Source organism: Procambarus clarkii, chromosome 76 (genome assembly GCF_040958095.1).
Source record: "Procambarus clarkii isolate CNS0578487 chromosome 76, FALCON_Pclarkii_2.0, whole genome shotgun sequence".
NCBI lineage: Eukaryota > Metazoa > Arthropoda > Malacostraca > Decapoda > Cambaridae > Procambarus > Procambarus clarkii.
The window spans coordinates 7,291,379-7,313,294 of NC_091225.1; the positions used below are offsets into that span (position 1 = coordinate 7,291,379).

The 21,916-nt window shown below is 44.7% G+C and overlaps 1 protein-coding gene across 1 annotated transcript in view; it reads left to right on the forward strand.

Annotated features, from left to right (window-relative positions):
* The window catches only part of LOC123752313 (uncharacterized), a 125,043-nt gene that overhangs the window by 40,963 nt on the left and 62,164 nt on the right, over window positions 1–21,916 (forward strand). Inside the window, exon 5 of the mRNA XM_069313620.1 lies at window positions 4,285–4,413. Within this exon, the coding sequence (XP_069169721.1) occupies window positions 4,285–4,413 (129 nt within the window). The remainder of the gene's footprint in view (window positions 1–4,284; window positions 4,414–21,916) is intronic.

Sequence of the window (21,916 nt, forward strand, 5' to 3'; positions counted from 1 at the left end):
TCATTGAAGACATCATAAGAAGGAAGGTGAAACGCCATGCAACCTTTGCAGAGACACTGACACAACACCTGTATCCCCTATTAGACTATTTTATAGGAACTTATTTTCCACAGCTCATAAAATGGAGGAAAGGGTCCTGAAAGATATTGTTAATAGAAACGTTATCCCTACAGACAAAAATCAGAAGATACAATTCACGATCTACTATAAAACCTAGAAAACGGCCAACCTACTCATGAGAAACTCTCCAGACACAAAGCAGAACGTCTTAAAAGAGACCAATGTCGTCTCTGCCTTCAAATGCCCACTTGGGGACTGTAAGCCTCAAAGAATTCAGCATATAGGCAAGACAACAACATCTCTTTCCAGGCGATTAACGATGCATAAGCAACAGGGCTCCATTAAGGAACATATAATCTCTTCTCACAACCAGACCATCACCAGAGAAGTCTTAACAAAAAACACGGAAATCATCGATAGATACTGCGATAGCAGGCGGCTAAATATCTGCGAGGCACTACACATTAAGAAGTTGACACCAGCAATCAACAGCCAATTAATGCACAACTATATTTTACCCACTTCAAGACTCCGCACCAATATAGAATCATCAAGAAATATGGGCCAATAGGCCCTTTGCAGTTACCTCATTCTTCTCTTTAACTTACAAAATATTATACCCATTGTTTCGTGTTCTGTCTTCTGTTGAAAGTTTGTTTTCACCTCATCCAAAACTGTTGTAACATATCACCTCACCCAAATGCAGGTATAAAATCGAAGCTGTTTTAAACTCTGTTCAGTTATAGTTATGTGTGTGTAAACTAAAGTCTTTGAAAATGTAATAAGTTTTACGAAACGCATTCAAGTGTCGCATCAGACTAGAAATAAAAATGAATTTTGGAGAATTGATTTTTCAGTTATCATCAACAGTGAAAAGAAATATAAGAAACATTGAGAAAATTCGTGTTAGAATTATTAATCTTAATTTTTCGGTCATATTTAATTATATATATATATATATATATATATATATATATATATATATATATATATATATATATATATATATATATATTATATATATATATTATATATTATATATATATATATCAGTTATATATATATTCATATATTATATATATATATATTATATATATGTATATATTATATATATATATATATATATATTATATATATATATATATATATATATATATATATATATATATATATATATATATATATATATATGAATATATATATATATTATTAAATATGACCAAAAAATTAAGATTAATAATTCTAACACGAATTTTCTCAATATTTCTTATGTTTCTTTTCACTGTCGATGGTAATTGAAAAATCAAATCTCCAAAATTCATTTTTATTTCTAGTCTGACGCGACACTTGAACGCGTTTCGTAATAACTTATTACATTTTCAAAGACTTTAGTTTACACACACACAACTATAACCTGCAAATACTAAACAGAGCTCTACTATGCTATCATTTAAACAGCTTTCATCTTATATACACGCATTTGGGTGAGGTGATATGTTACAACAGTTTTGGATGAGGTGAACAAAACTTTCAACACAAGACAGAACACAGTGCAATGGGAATAAATTGGTTAAATTAAAGGGATGAACGGAAGTAACTGCAAAGGGCCTATTGGCCCATATTTCTTGATGCTTCTATATTGGTACGGAGTCTTGAAGTGGGTAGAATATAGTTGTGCATTAATTGGCTGTTGATTGCTGGCGTCGACTTCTTAATGTTTAGTGCCTCGCAGATATCAAGCCACCTGCTATCGCTGTATCTATCGATCATTTCCGTTTTTTTTGTTAAATTTTTTGTTTGTAGTCTGACGCGACGCCTGAACCCGTTTTAAAATAACTTATTGCATTTTCAAAGACTTTTTCATATCGGGCCTTGCATAGTAGGCTGAGAAGTGCGTTCTGGCAACTAGGTACGATATATATATATATATATATATATATATATATATATATATATATATATATATATATATATATATATATATATATATATATATATATATATATATATATGTCGTACCTAGTAGCCAGAACGCACTTCTAAGCCTACTATGCAAGGCCCGATTTGCCTAATAAGCCAAGTTTTCATGATTTATTATATTTTCTCAATTTTTTTTCTCATGAAATGATAAAGCTACCCATTTCATTATGTATGAGGTCAATTTCTTTTTGAGTTAAAATTAACGTAGATATATGACCGAACCTAACCAACCCTACCTAACCTAACCTATCTTTATAGGTTAGGTTAGGTTAGGTAGCCAAAAAAGTTAGGTTAGGTTAGGTTAGGTAGGTTAGGTAGTCGAAAAACAATTAATTCATGAAAACTTTGCTTATTAGGCAAATTGGGCCTTGAATAGTAGGCTGAGTAGTGCGTTCTGGCTACTAGGTACGACATATATATATATATGTATATATATATATGTCGTACCTAATAGCCAGAACGCACTTCTCAGCCTACTATTCAAGGCCCGATTTGCCTAATAAGCCAAGTTTTCATGAATTAATGTTTTTTCGTCTACCTAACCTACCTAACCTAACCTAACCTAGCTTTTTTTGGCTACCTAACCTAACCTTACCTATAAATATAGGTTAGGTTAGGTTAGGTAGGGTTGGTTAGGTTCGGTCATATATCTACGTTAATGTTAACTCCAATAAAAAAAAATTGACCTCATACATAGAGAAAAGGGTTGCTTTATCATTTCATAAGAAAAAAATTATAGTAAATATATTAATTCAGGAAAACTTGGCTTATTAGGCAAATCGGGCCTTGAATAGTAGGCTGAGAAGTGAGTTCTGGCTACTAGGTACGACATATATATATATATATATATATATATATATATATATATATATATATATATATATATATATATATATATATATATAATGTTTTACCTAGTAGCCAGAACGTCGTACTCAGCCTACTATGGAAGGTCCGATTTGCCTAATAGGCCAAGTTTTCCTGAATTTATATATTTTTCTAATTTTTTTCTTATGAAATGATAAATCTGTCCATTTCATTATGTATGAGTTAGTTTGTTTAAATTTGACTTAAAACTAACATAGATATATGACCGAACCTAATCAACCTTACCTAACCTAACCTAATCTATCTTAACCTAACCTAAACTAACACAACTAAGTGAATAAGTTATGTTCCTATTTTAATATAATAATAATAATTCCAATAAACTAATTGGAAACAATTTATTTAAAATTAAGAAAATCATTCGGCCTATTAGGCAAATTGGGCTATGCATAGTAGGCCGAGAAGTGCGTTCTGGCTACTAGGTACGACATATATATATATATATAATGTCGTACCTAGTAGCCAGAACGCACTTCTCAGCCTACTATGCAAGGCCCGATTTGCCTAATAAGCCAAGTTTTCATGAATTAATATATTTTTCTCTAATTTTTTTCTTATGAAATGATAAAGCAACCCATTTCATTATGCATGAGGTCAATTTTTTTTATTGGAGTTAAAATTAACGTAGATATATGACCGAACCTAACCAACCTTCCTACCCTACCCTAACCTATCTTTATAGGTTAGGTTAGCTAGCCGAAAAAGTTAGGTTAGGTAGTCGAAAAACAATTAATTCATGAAGACTTGGCTTATTAGGCAAATCGGGCCTTGCATAGTAGGCTGACAAGTGCGTTCTGGCTACTAGGTACGACATATATATATATATATATATATATATATATATATATATATATATATATATATATATATGTCGTACCTAGTAGCCAGAACGCACTTCTCAGCCTAATATGCAAGGCCCGATTTGCCTAATAAGCCAAGTTTTCCTGAATTAATATATTTTCTCTAATTTTTTTCTTATGAAATGATAAAGCTACCCATATCATTATGTATGAGGTCAATTTTTTTTTATTGGAGTTAAAATTAACGTAGATATATGACCGAACCTAACCAACCCTACCTAACCTAACCTAACCTATCTTTATAGGTTAGGTTAGGTTAGGTAGCCGAAAAAGTTAGGTTAGGTTAGGTTAGGTAGGTTAGGTAGTCGAAAGACAATTAATTCATGAAAACTTGGCTTATTAGGCAAATCGGGCCTTGCATAGTAGGCTGAGAAGTGCGTTCTGGCTACTAGGTACGACATATATATATATATATATATATATATATATATACACATACACAATGTTTTTATCTTGTTTCTTGTTAATTTTTGGTCACCAATCACCACTCCGTCAGCTTCAGCAGACAGTGGCGTGAGGGTGTACAGGCGGTGTCTGTACTGCAACAACGGGGAAGCAGACGTCCAACTCCTCCACAACTTGAACATCAAATCACCAGACCTTCTCTGGGACGACATCTTCCAAGGTAAACTCTTCCCGTTGGAAGCTATATTCAACTCTTAATCAACATTTAACATATCAGTTTCAATTTATTGTAGGCTAAGAATGCCCCAAGCTGTCCGTGAAAGCAACTGTGTTAACAAAAAATCATGAAAATGATGTATCTCAATAGTTACATTGAAAAACAATATAAAGGTAGCAATATATATAAAACACCTCTGACCCTCCAATCCCCTCTGGTTTGAAGGTAGCACCAAAAAGATATTTCGCAAGTGAACAAACGTTTATATACAATGCAATATTAGGTACCCAGTAGTGCTGGGGTCTAACCGATGGGCAGGTCTCTTCTTCTTTCTTTCTTTCTTCTCTCTTCTTCGCAGGTCACATTCTTTTCCTATACATCCTCTGAAATCTACTCCTAAACATACCACTCACATCTCCCCAGAGACTTACCCGCCTTGTCTCTCAACAAATACCCACCCCGTCTCCCTTCATTACAAGTATTCTCAGTACACACGGTCTTTGTCAGTTTAACATCTTCAGACCATACCAAACACACCTTCTCGACTCCTCCCTCACAAAAACATGTTGGACACACACATATCCACCCCCCCCCCTCATTTTATTTTCTGTAACCAAAAGATTTGCCAGGAATGCAAATTTATCACCTGAACATATATTTTACATATCGGTATCTAAATACACTGAATATATGAATAATAGTTAAAATCAACAAACTCAAGACAAAACATTTCTTATCCACTGAATTCGAGAACAGGATTCATACTCGCCGACTCCCTTTCAAGGGAAGCCTAAGATTGCCCAAGATCTCCCTGTGACACTCTCCATATTATCCCTAGTAACCATGTAAAGTCGTGTGATGGGAGCCCAATGTATCTGACTTCACCCCTTGGATAACCAAGCGGAGAAAACAAACGTGATGAAACATTGTTAATTTCATAACAAGTAAGTAATAATCAAAAGAAGGTAACCAAACCGGGAAGGCTATGTAGCACCATCAAATGCTCAAAATAATCAGAGGGCGCTAAATATCACCAAGGATGCCAATACGAGAACAAAAACGCATAAGGCGAACGATATCAAAAGTATCCGAGTCACCAAGAATTCTATTGAGGGACAGGTGACCGCGAGGGGTGGTCGGAAAGCAAGACACACGCTCGTCCTGGAAGTCAGGACATTCAAGAAGGACATACACGACCGTAAGAGGGACATTGCAACTAGGACAATAAGGAGCAGGGCGGCGCTCCACCAAGTGACCATGGGTTAAGCGAGTATGGCCAATACGCAACCTCGCCAGAGCTGTTTCCCACCGCCGATTACGGTGGAAGGAGGACGGCCACGAGGAAACACAACATTTAAGAGTACGTAGTTTGTTACCAGTAACAGACAACCAAGAAGCCTGCCAACGGGTATAGACGGAGGAATGGATAGCCGGGTAAAAGTCAGAATACGGAATACCTTTACGAGAGATGGGACAAGAGCGGACAGCTTTCTTGGCGGCAGCATCCGCACGCTCATTTAAAGACACACCAATATGGCTGGGAACCCAACAAAACTCACCCCACTTAAATTTACTGTGAACAAGAAACAGCCAATGCTGGATCTCGACAACTACTGGATGAACCGGATTAAAGGACCCGAGAGCCATGAGGGCACTACGAGAGTCAACAACAACTACAAAGGAAGACTGACAACGAGAAATCAGGAGACGAAGAGCATAGAGAATAGCATAAAGCTCCGCTGTAAAGATGCTAGTCTCCGGAGGTAAGCGACACATATAAGTGCGATCAGGAAAAACAACAGAGTAGCCAACACTGTTCGCAGACTTAGACCCATCGGTGAAGACAGAAACGGAGCGGGAGTGAGAAGAAAAGTGCTCACGGAAAAGGCGTTTTAGAACCGTAGGAGGGGTAAAAGCTGTAGTGATACGGGTCTAGGATGTACAAAACAGCGGAAGAGGGACTCTCCACGGGGGCAAAGAAGGAACAACACGAGGAGAAACATTAGAAATACGAACGGAAAGAGAGTCCTGTAGGCGAGATAACCGGACAGAAAGAGGGAGGTGGTGAAGAGGAACAGGAACCGCAGGAGGGGTAAAAGTTAAAGCACGACAGAGGCTAGAGGAAGGATGTTGTAAGGACCGCGCAAGATAGCGAAGACAGTGGCGATCACGGCGGTCTTGGAGAGACAGGAAGCCAGTGTCAACATACAAGCTAAGGACGGGAGTCGAACGAAAGGCACCAGAACTGAGGCGCAACCCAGTATGGTGCAAAGCATCAAGACGGCGAAGAGTAGAAGGAGAAGCAGACGAGTAAGCAGTGCAACCATAATCGAGCTTAGACAGGACGAGAGAGGAATATAAAGCAAGGAGAGTGCGCCTATCTGCCCCACAAGAAGTATGGAACAAGACCCAAAAGAGGGTAAGGGCATTAGAGCATTCAACACGGAGGTAAGAGATATGGGGAGACCAAGAAAAACGAGTGTCAAGGAATAACCCCAAAAGCTTTGCGGAATCTTTGTACTCAAGGGGATGACCATAAAGTGACAAAGAGGGACGAAGAACGACCCGTTTCCGCGTAAAAGTCATGGCACAAGTCTTAGAAGTAGAGAACTTGAAGCCATGATCTGTGGCCCAAGAAGACACGGCATCAATTGCAAGTTGAAGCCGGCGCTGAAGGAGAGGCGAATCATCACCCTGACAGCAAAGGGTAAGATCATCAACATAGAGAGTGGAGAAGACACCTGAAGGAAAAGAGGAAAGAAGACCATTGAGGGCAACCAGAAAAAGAGTAGTGCTCAGAACACTACCCTGAGGCACACCTTCGTATTGCTGAAAAGAGGCAGAGAGAGCGGTACCAAGGCGTACCCCAAAGGAACGACGAGAGAGGAAGCTGCGGAGAAAGAGAGGGAGACAACCACGAAGGCCAAAAGAATGAAGTTGAGATAGAATATGATATCCCCAAGTGGTGTCGTAAGCCTTTTCCAGGTCAAGAAGGACGGCAACAACGGAGGTCTTCGCAGCAAAAGCAGTACGAATATAGACCTCCAAGTTCACCAGGACATCTGTCGTGCTGCGGCACTTGCGGAAACCAAATTGAGAAGGGGAGAGGAGTTGATGGTGTTCCAGGAACCACATCAGACGAACGTTAACCATACGTTCAAAGAGTTTGCAGACACAACTTGTGAGGGCAATAGGGCGAAAGTCCTTAGGGGAAGTACCCAGAGACCCCGGTTTGCGAACAGGGAGGACAACGGCATCGAGCCAGTCCTCAGGGACTGATGACGACTCCCAGATCCGATTATACAGACTCAGTAAATACTGAGACGTGCACGGAGGGAGATGGCGAAGCATCTCATACTGAATACCATCGGAGCCCGCCGCCGTAGAACCGCAGAGGGCCAGGGCAGAACGAAGTTCAGAGAGAGAGAAGGGATCATTATAGGGAAGCTGAAGACGAGTGCAGAAATCTAAAGGACGAGACTCAAGGACAGGTTTACGAAGAAGAAAAGATTGGGGAAGATGAAGACCAGAGCTAACAGAAGAAAAGTGGGAACCCAGTACGGAAGTGACCTGCAATGGGTCCGCCACAAGAGTATCATGGAGGTGAAGGACCGGTGAAACATCGGGAACGAACTTACCCGCTATCTTGCGGATACGCTTCCAGATCTGGGCCAGAGGAGTTTCGGACGTAATTGTTGAGACATAAGATGCCCAACATTCACGTTTAGCCGTAAGGATGGCCCTACGGGCCACCGCACTCGTTTTCCGAAAGAAAAGAAAAGAATCGGTCGTCTGCCTACGGCGGTGCCTCTTCCAGGCTGCACGCTTACAGCGGACAGCCCGAGCACAGTCCGCATTCCACCGGGGAACGCACTTCCGTGGACCCCGAGAGGAAGAGCGAGGAATAAAGCGGAGGGCAGCGTTGAAGACAGTGTCATGAAAAAGGAGGAGAGCGCGAGAGAGAGGCAGAAGGGAGAGGTCAGAGAGAGCAGCACTGAGGGTAAATAGGGTCCAGTCCGCCTTAGCAAACTGCCACCTAGGGAAAGAGAGGGAAGGGCGAAATCACTTCCATGGAGGTCATCAAGAACCTGCCACGTGAAATCTAAGTAAAGAGAAGAAGAGCAGAGAGAAAGATCAAGACAAGAAAGGGTGCGAGTCCGAGAGTCCAAATGAGTGGGCTCACCAGAATTCAGAAGAGACAGGGAAGAAGAGAGGAGAAACGGCTCAAGAAGGCCACTCCGGGTATTCGTCAGAACGTCACCCCAAAGAGAATGACGACAATTGAAGTCACCCAGCAGGAGCACAGGCTCCGGCAAGGAGTCTAGGAGGTGTTTCAAATCAGGAAGATAAAGCAGGACACTCGGGGGGAGATAAATGGAACAAACTGTGTACCATTTCCCCACAAAGATACGAGCAGCAGAACAATGGAGAGGCGAAGGAAAAAGTAAAGGAACAAAGGGAACATCAGCACGAATCAAGAGAGCAGAAGAATTAGAAGCCCCAGCAACAGCTGGGGGGGGGGGGGGGAGAGAAAGGAATAGCCACGAAAACGTCCAGGACGAGCACCAAGCATCGGCTCCTGGAGACAGACACAAAGGGGCGAAAACCGCGAAATCAGAAGTTGGAGTTCGAGGAAATTGGCGTAATAACCTCGAACGTTCCATTGAAGAATGGACAACGACGAGAAGAGAAAGGACAAAAACAGAGAACAAGGAAGAAACAAAGGCGAAAGAGCAACAGAGCACGTTAAAGAATATCAGGGTCGGGATCAGGGTCAGCAAAGTCAGGGTTAGGGGGCATGGGTAAACTGAGCAAAGACGGAGGGAAGGAAACGGGAGAACAGATCAGAGGTAGGCGGGCGGGGTCCGGAGGAGGAGGAGTAGGAGGAAGAGGAGGAGACAACGGAGAGGAGCAGTCAAGGACAGCAGCAGGAAGAGGGGGGTAGAAAGAGGGGAGCGCACCTCAGCAAGGGCAGCAACCGAGAGGGAAGCGGGGGCTAAAGAAACCTCCATAGCAGGAACAGGGGGCGCAACCACCGAAATGGGAGGGGAAGGAGCGAGAAAGGCAGAAGTAGGGGCCGAGGAAGAAAGCGAAACCTTCTTACCCGCCGGGGAGGAGGAAGGAGAGGAGCCAGGCTTACGCTTCTGACGTAAAGAGACAGGTGTCCCAGCAATCACATACTGGGCAACGGATTCTAGCGTCTCAACAGAAGCTGAACGAGAGCACACATGACGGCCGTTTGGAGAGCGATGGACATCAGCCCGCACCAACAGGCGGCGAAGAGAGTCAAGAGACGGAGGGGAAGGATGGGAAAGAGGAACGGAGGGAGACGAGGAAGAAGACACAGGAGACATGACAGACCGGGTAGAAGGAAGGGGAACCCCAGACAGAGGACCAGGAGGTGGATCCTTCTGGAGAGAACCCAAAGGAACAGAGGAGGGGGCAGTGGGCGCATCAGGGTCCAAGGCCCGGAAACGGTTGTGAGTCTGAGGAAGGTGGGAAGGACGAGGAGAGGAAGAGCGCAACAAGCGAGCATAAGAGATATTAGCATAAGGCGGGAGCCGGCGAACCTGGCGTCTCGCCTCAGGAAAAGATAAACGCTCCCGGTGATTCAAGTTGAGGACGGCCGCCTCAAGCTTGTAATGGGCACACGCACGGGAGAAGGTAGAATAGGCCTCACTGCAGTTCAGGCAACGAGCCTGGGGAGAAGTGGACTCCGACTTAGAGTGACCTTCGCCACCACACAAAGGACAGAGAGAGACAGTCCCGGAGCAGCGGAGGGCACCATGCCCAAACCTCCAGCACTTGTTACAGAGCCGAGGAGAAGGAATGTACTCCTGGACAGAGCACCTGGCACCAGGAAGAATGACAGAGGGTGGAAGGGTCCTACCATCAAAGGTAATCTTCACAACCCGGAGGGGTTGACGGCGACTACCACGAGGGGGACGAGTAAACGTGTCCACCTGAAGAATAGAATGGCCCTGGGCAGCAAGGATATGTCGAATATCGTCGTGGCAGTCGCGCAGGTCCCGAACACCGGTCGCAACATGGGGCGGGAGCAAAATAGTGCCAACACTGGCATTCAACTGAGCGTTTTTCAAGACCCGAACAGGGATCTCGCCAAGGCAGGATAAGGCAGCCAAGCGGGAAGCAGCATCCTGAGAAGGAGCATCAACGACACGTGTACCGAGACGAGTGGGGTTGAAAGTAATGGAGGCATCCACGGAATCAACGAGATGTCGATGGAGGGAGAAATCGTCAGGAGGCGCAGAATCAAGAGGGAGGAGATAAAAATATTTGGCCCACGAAGCGGGACCAAACAAGGCTTGATAGGTAGCAGAACTGGAAGGAATCGAGCGAGGGCGGCCGTGACGAGGACGGCGGTGAGAAACCCCAGAGAGAGAGGGGTTAAAAGGCACAGTAGTTACAACTAGAGATGGAGCCGCGCCAGGGGACGAGGTAGTCACCACTGGGGGCTTGGGGCCCGACCCAACCACAGAGGAGGGAGGGGAGCCAGGGGAAGGAGTCAGAGAGGCCAAAGGAGGAGCAAGGTCGGGGCCCAATGCAGCGGAGGCTACAGAGCCCAGTCTTCCAACACCGACCGACACGGGGGCTTGGTCGCCCACCCCACAAGCCTGAGAAGGTAAAGCAGAAACAGTCAAAACAAGGGTTATCATCATGACGAAAAGGAAAATTAATTCACGAATGTGCCCCCACACCCACCATGGAGCCACAATTAGAGGCAGGACACCCAACAAGAAGCTATCGCCGATCTTGCCGGGGCCTCCTAGGGGTGCGTCGTGAGTATACGTCCCACAAACGCCACCTTAAGAACCGACAGTCCGTCGAGATCGGGTTCAGTGACGAAAGGGGGAGTGACAATAAAAGGTTCCCCTCGCTCTCGACGTCGGGTACTACAGTTCTACGGGTGCAAGAGTATGCCTCCTCCAGCACCCGGGCGTCAAAATAGAAGAAGTCCAAGGGAAGAACCAGAACAAGCAAAAGGTCGGCAGGAAACGGCAAGCAGATAGGAGAAGAGGGGGGAGAAAAACGAAACAGAAGGAAAAGGAAAAGGTGCTCAGCAGAATTGGAGAGGACGGCAGCAGGAGCACAAGGCTAGAAAAGGACAGAGGACTGTCCCAAGGAGCATCACACTCCGGCAGCCGCCCACTAAGCCCCCCTCACAGCAACAACGAGCTGAGTGGGGAGGGTGGAATTTCATAACAAAACAATATGTTAATTCCACAATAAATTATTTTCTTACCCTTCCAGAAAAGTCACTTTTTCGTACCTTGTTCACCCAACATAAACTGACAACCTGGAAGGAAGGTGATTACCGAGTCATGTTCCAACTCCATAATGTGAACTGAGGTTAGTAGGAGGCATTGTGATGTTAGTGGGTAGTATTCCAAGGTTAGCAGTTCGTATTGCGATGTTAGTGATCCGTGTTCTGAGGTTAGCAGGGCGCATTGTGATGCGATGAAATATAACAGTACTGTAATGTACTGCATTATCAGGGGAAAGCGCCAAGACACTACAACTATATAGCACTTGAAAGGGATCACGATAAGGATTTGAGATGGGATGGGGGAAAAGGAATGGTGTCTAACCACTTGGACGGTCGGGAATTGAACGCCGACTAGCATTAAGCGAAACCGTCGCTCTGCCGTCCAACCCAAGTGGATGGGTATATATAACAGTAGTAACAGTTGAGATTGATGTTTAAATTAATATAATAAAAAATGTACAGTGTTCAGCACAACTCATGCTAATAATTAGCAAGCGTTTTGCTAATAAGGGTCTGCACATAATAATATTAGGATAATTTTGCCAGGTAGTACAATACATAGTATAATAATTAACAGTAATTCGAAATTATTTATAGCATAAATCAATAACTTAATAACTAAATCATAACTTATGGGTAAGAACCAAGTAAGTAATTATCAAAAGAAGGCACCGATCCGGGATGGCTATGTAGCACCATCAAACGTGTGAAATATTAAGATATTAAGATACTAGATATCACTAAGGATGGCAATACGAGAACAAAAACACCTGAGGGGAACGATTTCAAAGGTATCCAATTCACCAAGAATTCTATTGAGGGACAAGTGACCGCGAGGGATAGTCGGAAAGCAAGACACGCATCAATCCTGGAAGTCAGGACATTCAAGAAGGATATGCACGACCATAAGAGGGACAATGCAGTTTGGACAATAAGGAGCAGGGCGGCGCTCCAGTAAGTGCCCGTAAGTTATATGTGTTTGGCCAATACGTGACGTTGCCAGAGCCGTTCCCACCGCCTGGTTCGGTGATAGGAGGAAGGCCACAGGGACACACTACTCTTAAGAGCACACAGTTTGTTACCAGTAACAGAAAACCAATGACCCTGCCAACAGGCAAAAATGAAGGAATGAATAACTGGGATAAAGTCGGAATATAGGATACCTTTACATGAGATGGGATAGGTGCGGACAGCTTCCTTAGCGGCAGCGTCCGAACACTCATTCAAGGACACCAATACAGCTGGGAATCCAGCAAAATTGCACTGTCTTAAATCTACTGGAGATAAGAAACACAATGTTGAATTTCGACTACCACAGGATAGACTGGACAAGAGGACACCAGAGCCATGAGGGCACTGCGAGAATCATCTACAACAACTATGAAGGATTGACAGCGAGAAATCAGTTGAGGAAGAGCATAGAGAATAGCATAAAGTTCTGTCGTGAAGATGCTAGTCTCTGGAGGCAGGCGACACATATTGGTGTGGTGAGGAAAAACAGCAGAGTAGCGTACACCATCTGCAGACTTAGACCCATCGGTGAAGACTGAAATGGAGCGAGAATGTGAAGAAAAGTGATAAAAGAAAAGCCGTTTCAGAACTGTAGGAGGGGTAAGAACTTTTGTCACGTGGATCAAGGTTTAAAAAAAATCGAATGGGGGGCCCCCCCACGGGGGCAAAGATGGAGCGATACGGAGGGAAATATTGGTAACACGAACTGCAAGAGCATTTTGTAGATTCGACATCCGTACAGAAAGAGGGAGGTGGTGAAGGGAGGAAAAGGAATCACAGGAGGGGTAAAGGTCAAGGCACAACATAAGCGAGAGTGAGGGTATTGTAAGGACCGTGCAAAGTAGCGAAGACAGTAGCGATCACGACAATCCTGTAGAGACGGATGAGATTTTCAACAAATGCTTAGGATAGGAGTCGAATGAAAGTACAAAACCTGAGGCGTATCCCAGTTTGGTTGGTCACCAAATTAAGAAGGGAAGAGGTAGTGATAGTGTTTCAAAAATCACATTACGCGGACATTGATCATTCGTTCAAAGAGCTTGCAGACGCAACTCGTGAGGGCAATGGGTCGGATGGTCTTATGGGATGTCTCTATTCTCTCTTCTTCCGAATAGGGAGAACAATTTCATCTACCTGGTCCTCAGGGACTGACGAAGACTCCCATATACGGTTAATCAGATTCAGTAAATAATGAGACACGTATGAACTTAGATGGCAAAGCATATAGTAAATATCATAAGTCATAATCAATGTCATCCGCAGAACCACAGAGGGCCAGAGCATACTGAAGTTCAGAGTGAGAGTGAGAGTGAGAGTGAGAGAGAGAGAGAGAGAGAGAGAGAGAGAGAGAGAGAGAGAGAGAGAGAGAGAGAGAGAGAGAGAGAGAGAGGGGGGGATCGTTATTGGGAAGTCGGAGATGAGTGTGGAAATCTAAGGGATGAGATTCAAGAACAGGCTTACGAAGAAAGGAAGGATTGTGAAAGATGAGAACAGGAACTAGCAGGTGAAAAGTGGTAACTCAGTTCGGTCACGACCGTCACTGGATCTGCAACAAGCGAACAACGGAGGTAAAGGACTTGTGAGACATCTGGAACTAACTTACCCGCTATCTTGTGGGTTTTCTTCCAGTTCTGTGGCAGAGGAGTATCGCACGTAGTGGTGGAGACATAAGATGTCCAACTCTCGTTTAGCTGTATGGATGGTCCTACGGGCAACAGCCCTCGCTTTCCGAAACAAAATAAAAGAATCAGCCGTCTGCCGGCGTCGGTGTTTCTTCCAGGCTGCACTCTTATAGCAGACAGCCCTTGAAGGGTGAATAAATTCCAGACAGCCCTGGCAAACTAGGGAAGGAGACGGGAGGGTTTATAGAGAAAAAGGTGACCAGGAGGGGGAAATGGTCGCTGCTATGGAGGTCATCAACAACCCCCCTCCCATGTGAAATCCAAGTGAAGATAAGGTGAACGAGAGAAAAATCAAGACAGGAGAGGGTGCAAGTGCGGAAGTCCACATGAATGGGTTCACCAGAATTCAGAAGAGACAGAAGAAAAGGACAAATGGTTCGAGAAGGCAGCCCCGGGTGTTTGTCAGAACATCACCCCAGAGGGTATGCCGACAGTTGAAATCACCCAACAGGAGCACAGGCTCTGGTAAGGAGTCCAACAGGTGCTTAAGGTCAGGAAGAGAACGTGGGACATTTTTGGGTAGATATATGGGACAGACATTATACTATTTACTCAAAGATACTGACTGTAGAACATTGGATGGCGACAGGAAAAAGAAAGGGGACGAAGAGGATATCAGTACGAATCAAGAGAGCAGTAGAGTTATGGGCTCCAATAAAAGCTGGAGGGAGAGAGAGAGAGAGGACAGGACAAGCACCAAGCATCGGCTCCTGGAGACATACAAAAAGCAGTGAAAACTGTTTTATCAGACGTTAGAATTCATGGAAGTTACCATAAAATCCTCGAATATTCCATTGAGGAATAGACATTGTCAAAAGGAGAGATATACGCAATAGAGAACAAAGAAGAGACAAAGGCAAAGAGGAATACAGTATACTAAAGATGATCAGGATCAGTGAAATCAGGGTTAGGGGGTATGGTTAAATGTAACAATGCCGATGGAGTCAAGGAAGTAATAGGACGGACTACAGGTGGACGGACAGGGTCCGAAGCTGGAAGAGGTAATGGAGCGGGGCAGTCAATGGAATCAGGGGGAGGGGGGAGGGGAAGAAAGAATCAGGGAAGCACACCTCAACAAGGGAGGCAACCGAGAGAGAATTGAGAGTTAAAGGAACCTCCAAAGCTGGGACAGGGGGGCTCGACCACCTAAATGGGAGGGGATTCAGTGATTGTCGGAGTCAGAGGGTGAGGATGAAAGTGACGCCTTCCTGCCGAGGAGGAAGAAAGAGAGTTGCCAGTCTTACGTTTCTGACTTAAAGCGACAGGTGTGCCAGCAGCAACGTACTGGGCGACTGTCTCCATAGTCTCAACAGGAGAAGGAGAAGGAGAACGGGAGTAATCAACATGAAGATTGATGGGAGGATGATGGACAAAAGGGCGACATGGAGGGCTAAGAGACTGGGGATAGGGCTGGGAAGACACATCCGGGGGAGACGGGAAAGAGGACACAGAAAACACGGCAGACTGGAAAGGAAGGAGGGAAACATCAGATGGAGAAATCAGGACGAGGACTCCTTTGGTCGAACATAAAGGAACAGGGGAGGAGGTGGTGGGCGTGTTTGGGTCCAAGGCCTGGAAAGGGTTGAGAGACTCAGAAACGAGGGAAGGGCGAGGAGAGGTGGAACGCAACACTCGAGCATAAGATATGCTAGCGAAAGAGGAAGGGGAACTATCAAGGGGAAAGCGCCAAGACATTATGACTATATAGCACTTGGAAGGGGTCTGGATAAGGATTTGTTATGAGAGATGGTGGACTTTGTGTCTCGCCTCAGGAAAAGGTAATCGATCGTGGTGCTTCAAATTGAGGAGGCATCCTCAAATTTGTAGAGTATATATGCACGGGAGAAGGTAGACCCTGATTATAAACGCTTAGTAAATACTAAGACGTGCACGGAGGGCGACGGCGAAGCATTTCATAATGAATGTCATCGGAGCCCGCTGCCGTAGAACCGCAGAGGGCCAGGACAGACCGAAGTTCAGAGAGAGAGAGAGAGAGAGAGAGAGAGAGAGAGAGAGAGAGAGAGAGAGAGAGAGAGAGAGAGAGAGAGAGAGAGAGAGAGAGAGAGAGAAGGGATCGTTATAGGGATGTCTGAGATAAGTGCAGAAATCTAAAGGACGAGATTCAAAGACATGTTTACGGAGAAGGAAACATTGAGAAAGGTGAGAACTAGAGCCAACAGAAGAAAAGTGGGAATCCAGTTCGGTCGAGACCTGCAACGGGTTCGCCACAAGAGTACCATGGAGGTGAAGGACCGGCAAGACATCGGGAACGAACTTACCCGCTATCTTGCGGACATGCTTCGAGATCTGCGGCAGAGGCGTTTCGGATGTAATGGTGCCCCTCACATCCACGACGGAGCCACAATTAGAGGCATGACACCCAACAAGAGACATGTTGCCGATCTTGCCAGGGCCCCATAGGGATGCGTTGTGATTATACGCCGCACAAACGCCACCTTAAGAACCGTCAGTCCGTCGAGATCGGGTTCTGTGACGAAAGGAGGATTGAAAATATAAGGGTCCCATCGCTCGAGACGTTGGGTACTACAGTTCTACGGGTGCAAGAGTATGCCTCCTGAAATACCCGGGCGTCAAACCAAAAGAAGGGTGAAAGAATAATCAAAACATGCAAAAGGTCGGCGGGAAATGACAATTAGAAAGGAGAAGAGGGGGGGGGGGGAGAGAAAAGATACATAAGGAATAGGAAATGTCGTCCAGCAGAATTCGTGAGGACAGCAGCAGGAGCCTAAGGCCACAAAAGGACAGAGGACTGTCCCATGGAACATCACATTCAAGCAACCGCCCACCAAGCCCTTCTTCCTCACGGCAACACCCGGCCGGACGGAGAGGCGGGCACAATATCATTGCAGACTACGATAGGTGCATTTGTTTATTTGATTTTCATGATTTTAATATTGAACTACTCCCTAAACTAGGGAATTTATTAAAAGATTACCTTTTAAAGATATGCTTAGTAGCCTCTAATTAGGTGTTTGTAGTATTTAATAGTATTCATTATTTAACAGGTACAAAACCTTGAGATTGTCAGAAAGTGAACAGTATCAGCAGATAAAATTCTCACGAATGGCCTAGTTTTGGATTTTTAATTTGTCGAGAGGCTTAGTTATTTATTTTGATTAACCCTGTTGCTTCAATTTCAACTACAAAAAGTAGTTTTTGTTTTTCCAATTAGCTTTAACTGATTTTGCAGTTCTAGAAAACCAATAAGGATTTGTGGGGAGAAAATTTAGTTTGAGAGCAGTTGACTGTGTTAAGAGTTTGATTTGGCTCCCACTCAGACCTGAGGTTAGTTTAATTTCATGAATTAATTCATATTTAGACAATCTAGCTTCTTGTTGAGCTTTGGTTCAGATATTATTTAGATATTACGTTTGTTACTCAAGTCATACCAATTAAATTTATTAATAATCACTGGACCTCCTAAATTATAGTAATTTATATATTAAGTGCTCAGCTGGTAGAAAAAGAGAACCGCCTAGACATGTGGTCAACAATATGGCAGCTCCTTGTCTGCCTGGTAGGGGAACTCGTGGAATCAACTCTTCCTGCTGGTAAAGTCACGATTAAATTGGATTTAAGTTTATGTTTTACTTAACCAAATTATTTCATGCAATTATTATTGCGATATTAATCAAATGCTCTCGAGATATGTAACAAAGTAAAACTAACAAAGTTCACCTTCCTCCAAAGCCAACTCAAGGAGAGACCAGGTAGTTTATCGCTAATTTGGACCTCGACAAGGCCAATTATGATGTAGCAATACAACTCTTAACATATAATTATTCTAACAAAGAGATAAACTAAGGTAATTTCTACTATGAATTGTGGACTTACCTCTAATATCTAATAAACCAGATTATTTTCAAAGCTTTAGGCTAGTATTGGAATCACTAATCAAGGGGCTCAGTACTAAAGTGAATACTGCAACTGTTGAATGGTCACTAAAGCTGGACTTTCAAAGGAAACTCCTTAAGTATGTTCTAGCTACTATATGCTCTCATTTCTGACGAGACATTCTCTCCTTCAATAATATTTTTGAGGGATTAAGCATGACTCAACCGTATGAAAGCCCATAACTAAATAAAACCTGCATCAGAAAATTCTTCACTTACATATCCAAAAACGGACAAGTCAATTAAACCAAAAGAAACTAAACAATTAAAGTGATAAACAGTCAGCGTGAGATGTACACAGTTCCTCAATTAAAACCAGTTGTCGCTGCAACTCCTCCAAAGGTGCTGCAGTCATTGCAACCGGGTTTAAATATTGTTTATACTGCAATGTGGAACACTTAATATATCAATGTCTGAACTATCAAGAACAATGATTGTAAACTTAATCGTTTGCAACAGTTGAAAAGGTGTAAGAAATGCCTACAGGCTCACGACGATTGAAACTGCGAGACTAAACTAGACACGTGTCGCAAAAGCAAAACAGGCATCCAGCTTCGTGTGATGGACATCAACCTAACTCCCCAGTCACAGAGTTGCGCTCTAGCTGCCGTGAGGTGAGGACGTGTCGCCTGGCCTCTCTGGTAGTTTGGGGTGTTTGCCGCTTTCGTCGGCAGGGGGTTTGGGTGTCTATTTCCTCCCTGCTGTCCCTGGTTGGAGTTGACGTGGCGCTTTTGCGATGGGCGGCCATCTTTCCCCTGTTGTGAGGGTAAACTCCGTGGGTTTGGAGTTTACTGGCCGTGCAGGATACCCTATCATGGAGATGGTCATGTGTGCCATGCTCCATGTCCCGGTCATGGAGATCTACGGTGTTTAGCTGGTGACTGCTCGCCGTGTGGTCATCAAGTTTGTGGGCGAAGCGGCATACCGTGACACTCTTCGATGGTACGAGGGACGTAACTTGCAGTTGCTGGAAGGCACTAGATCTGTGGTCACTTCAGATAGAAGCGGTGCCGTGACGTATGCGAGTGTCCATGGGGCCCCAATGGAGTTTCCTGAGACCCTTCTCCAGCGTTTCTTCCAGAGGTGTGATACCGTCTTCAGTGTGCAGATGCACACCCTGTCGTCTGGAAACTATTCGGGAGTGAAGACAAACATTCGGACCCTCAGGATGCGCCTGAAGTCGGACATTCCATCCTCTGTTCGACTTTTAGGGTACTATGTGCGGGTGTATTATGCCCGGCAACCCCGTACTTGTTTCTGGTGTGGCATGTTGGGGCATCAGGCTGCCAGATGCTCTGCAGATCCGGTTGCTCCTGACAACTTGTTCCGAGAAGAGGATTTCCCACCCCTCCCTCTGGAGGAGGACTCTGCGGATGAGGAGGTGAGCGTCCAGTTAGCTGATGCGGCTCCCCCTGCGTCGCTCGACGTTCCTCTAATGTTTGCTGACCCTCCTCCGGGTATTGCAGTGCCGTAGGATGGTCTACCTGCTCCTGCCCATGTCCCTGCTGCTCCCGTGGGCCTTCCTGGTGATCTCTGTGAGGCGTCGCCGTCTTCTCCCTCGTCTTCGGCTGCTGCGCCTTGCCCTGTGTCCTCGCCTCGGGTCCCGGCTGTGCTGGGTGCTGGGGTGGCTGCGGAGCCTCCTGCTGTATGTGGCCCGGTTCCCCCTGTGGTAGAGGCTGCTGCCGTTCTGCGTCGGGCGTCAGTTCGTCCGGCTAGTGGTACCCTTGTTTCTGGGTCCGCTTCCGGCTCTGACGATATCCGGCCGAAGCCCAAACGTTCCCGGCATTCGTCTTCTGCCTGGGCCGATGTTGGGGACGTCAGTGACTGTAGGTCTTCCGATGTTGACAGTGTGGATCCGGATGCATCGATGTCTCCGCTGTTGGTGCTGGTGGAGGTCCATGTGTCTGCTGGTGCTGGTGCCCGTGTCTCGGGGGTGCCTTCTGTTCCTTCTCCACCAGAGGCCTCTCCGCAGTGGGGAGTGGTGGCTTCTGCTGCCAGGGATGGTGTGCATACTGGTGCTGGGCGTGGCCTGGTAGTGACCTTACGGAAGGATGTGCGCCACCCAGGTTCCCTGCAGTCATCTGGTGGTGTGCCCGTGCCCGCTGGTGCCCCTGTGGTGGTGCCCTTTGTCCGGCTCGCTCCTGTGAGGGTGCCCATTGGGAACCTGGAGGACATGTTACCGGCGTCTGTGATGCCGCTGGGTCATTGGACAGAGATTGCAGAGTTAATGCTGTCTGACAAGCGGGGGGACTTTCATGGTGGGAGGGTTCCCATGATGTGGGGGAGAGTGGTGATTACTCGCCTCAGAAGTGATACCATCTGGGTCCCGTGTTTGCGGGTGTTTGTTGCCAGGGTTCCGGATGAAATGGCGTCCCCAGTGGATGAATGAGACCCTTGGCGGTGGTTGCGCTGGGAAGCGTTCAATGTACGGTTCCCACGGGTCATGTTCCCGGGGAAGTATGTCCGGTGATTTCCTATTTCTTTGCGAACTGTAGTACTGTGTGCCCCTCTGGCTGTTTGTTTGCCCTATTGTAGTCTGTGCTCGTGCCTCCCCCTTTGTTTGTTGCGAGGCAGGTGGTTTGGTGCGAGTGTTCTTATTCATATATTTGTTTTGTGTTGTTACTTTGCCCTGTGTGTTCTATTAATGCATTATATGTTGTAATTCTTACTTTTTTGTTATTTATGGCTTGTTGTAAGTTGTGATTTTCTTGTTATATTTCATGTTGTACCTCCTGATGTGCTTTGTTGTCGGTCCTTCCGGCCGGTGCTTATGTTTGATTTGTTTTTAATGTTACTATGTTTTGTTTTCTTGTCTTTTTTTCCTTTTTTTTGGCTTGCATTGCTTGCTTTTTTTAATTCTTTTATATATTTTTGTCTTGATGTATGCTGTGTTTCTCATGCGTTTCTCCAGTTTTGCTAATTGTTATACTGTGCTTCGGTCCTTCTGACTGGTGGTTTCTTATTTTGTTTTCTAATGTTTTCTTTGTTGTTTTATTGTATTTATTGCATTTAACTTGCATACTTGCATGTTAAAAAAAAAATCACCCAAAGCGAAAACAAAATCCACTACAGCAGTCATTGTTATGTCATAATCCCAAGTAAGTCTTGTGGAGTAGAACCTTCCCATATATCAGTGAACCTCCTGCCTTAGACATGTAAGTTCAAATTGTCTATGGTTGTGTGAAAGTAAGTAAAATCCTCCAGTTCACTGGGGCGAATTAACCAACATGACAGTAAATATACAACAGTTAGATTTAGCTACAACCAAGTATCAATCATGGAAGTTAACACAAGGTAACAGCTGACAGTCACAACAGCTAGATGTCACTAAGCAAAGATAACCTAATAACATGAGTACATCAGATTGCATAGGACTGGCTGTTAAGTTGTGGACATGGTGGGTAGTGACGTTACATAACCAGAGTAGTATCAACATTAACTATCAGTAAACACAAGTCAGTGAACTATCACTTTGCCTTCAGAAAAAAAGTCTCAACTGGACTGGCAAATGGCAAAATCAAAAAAATCTTCTCAAGTCAGATTCCACAACGACTAAAAATTCCTGAACGTCAGGAAACTCTATATAAGAGAGTCTACAAGGACTGACAGAT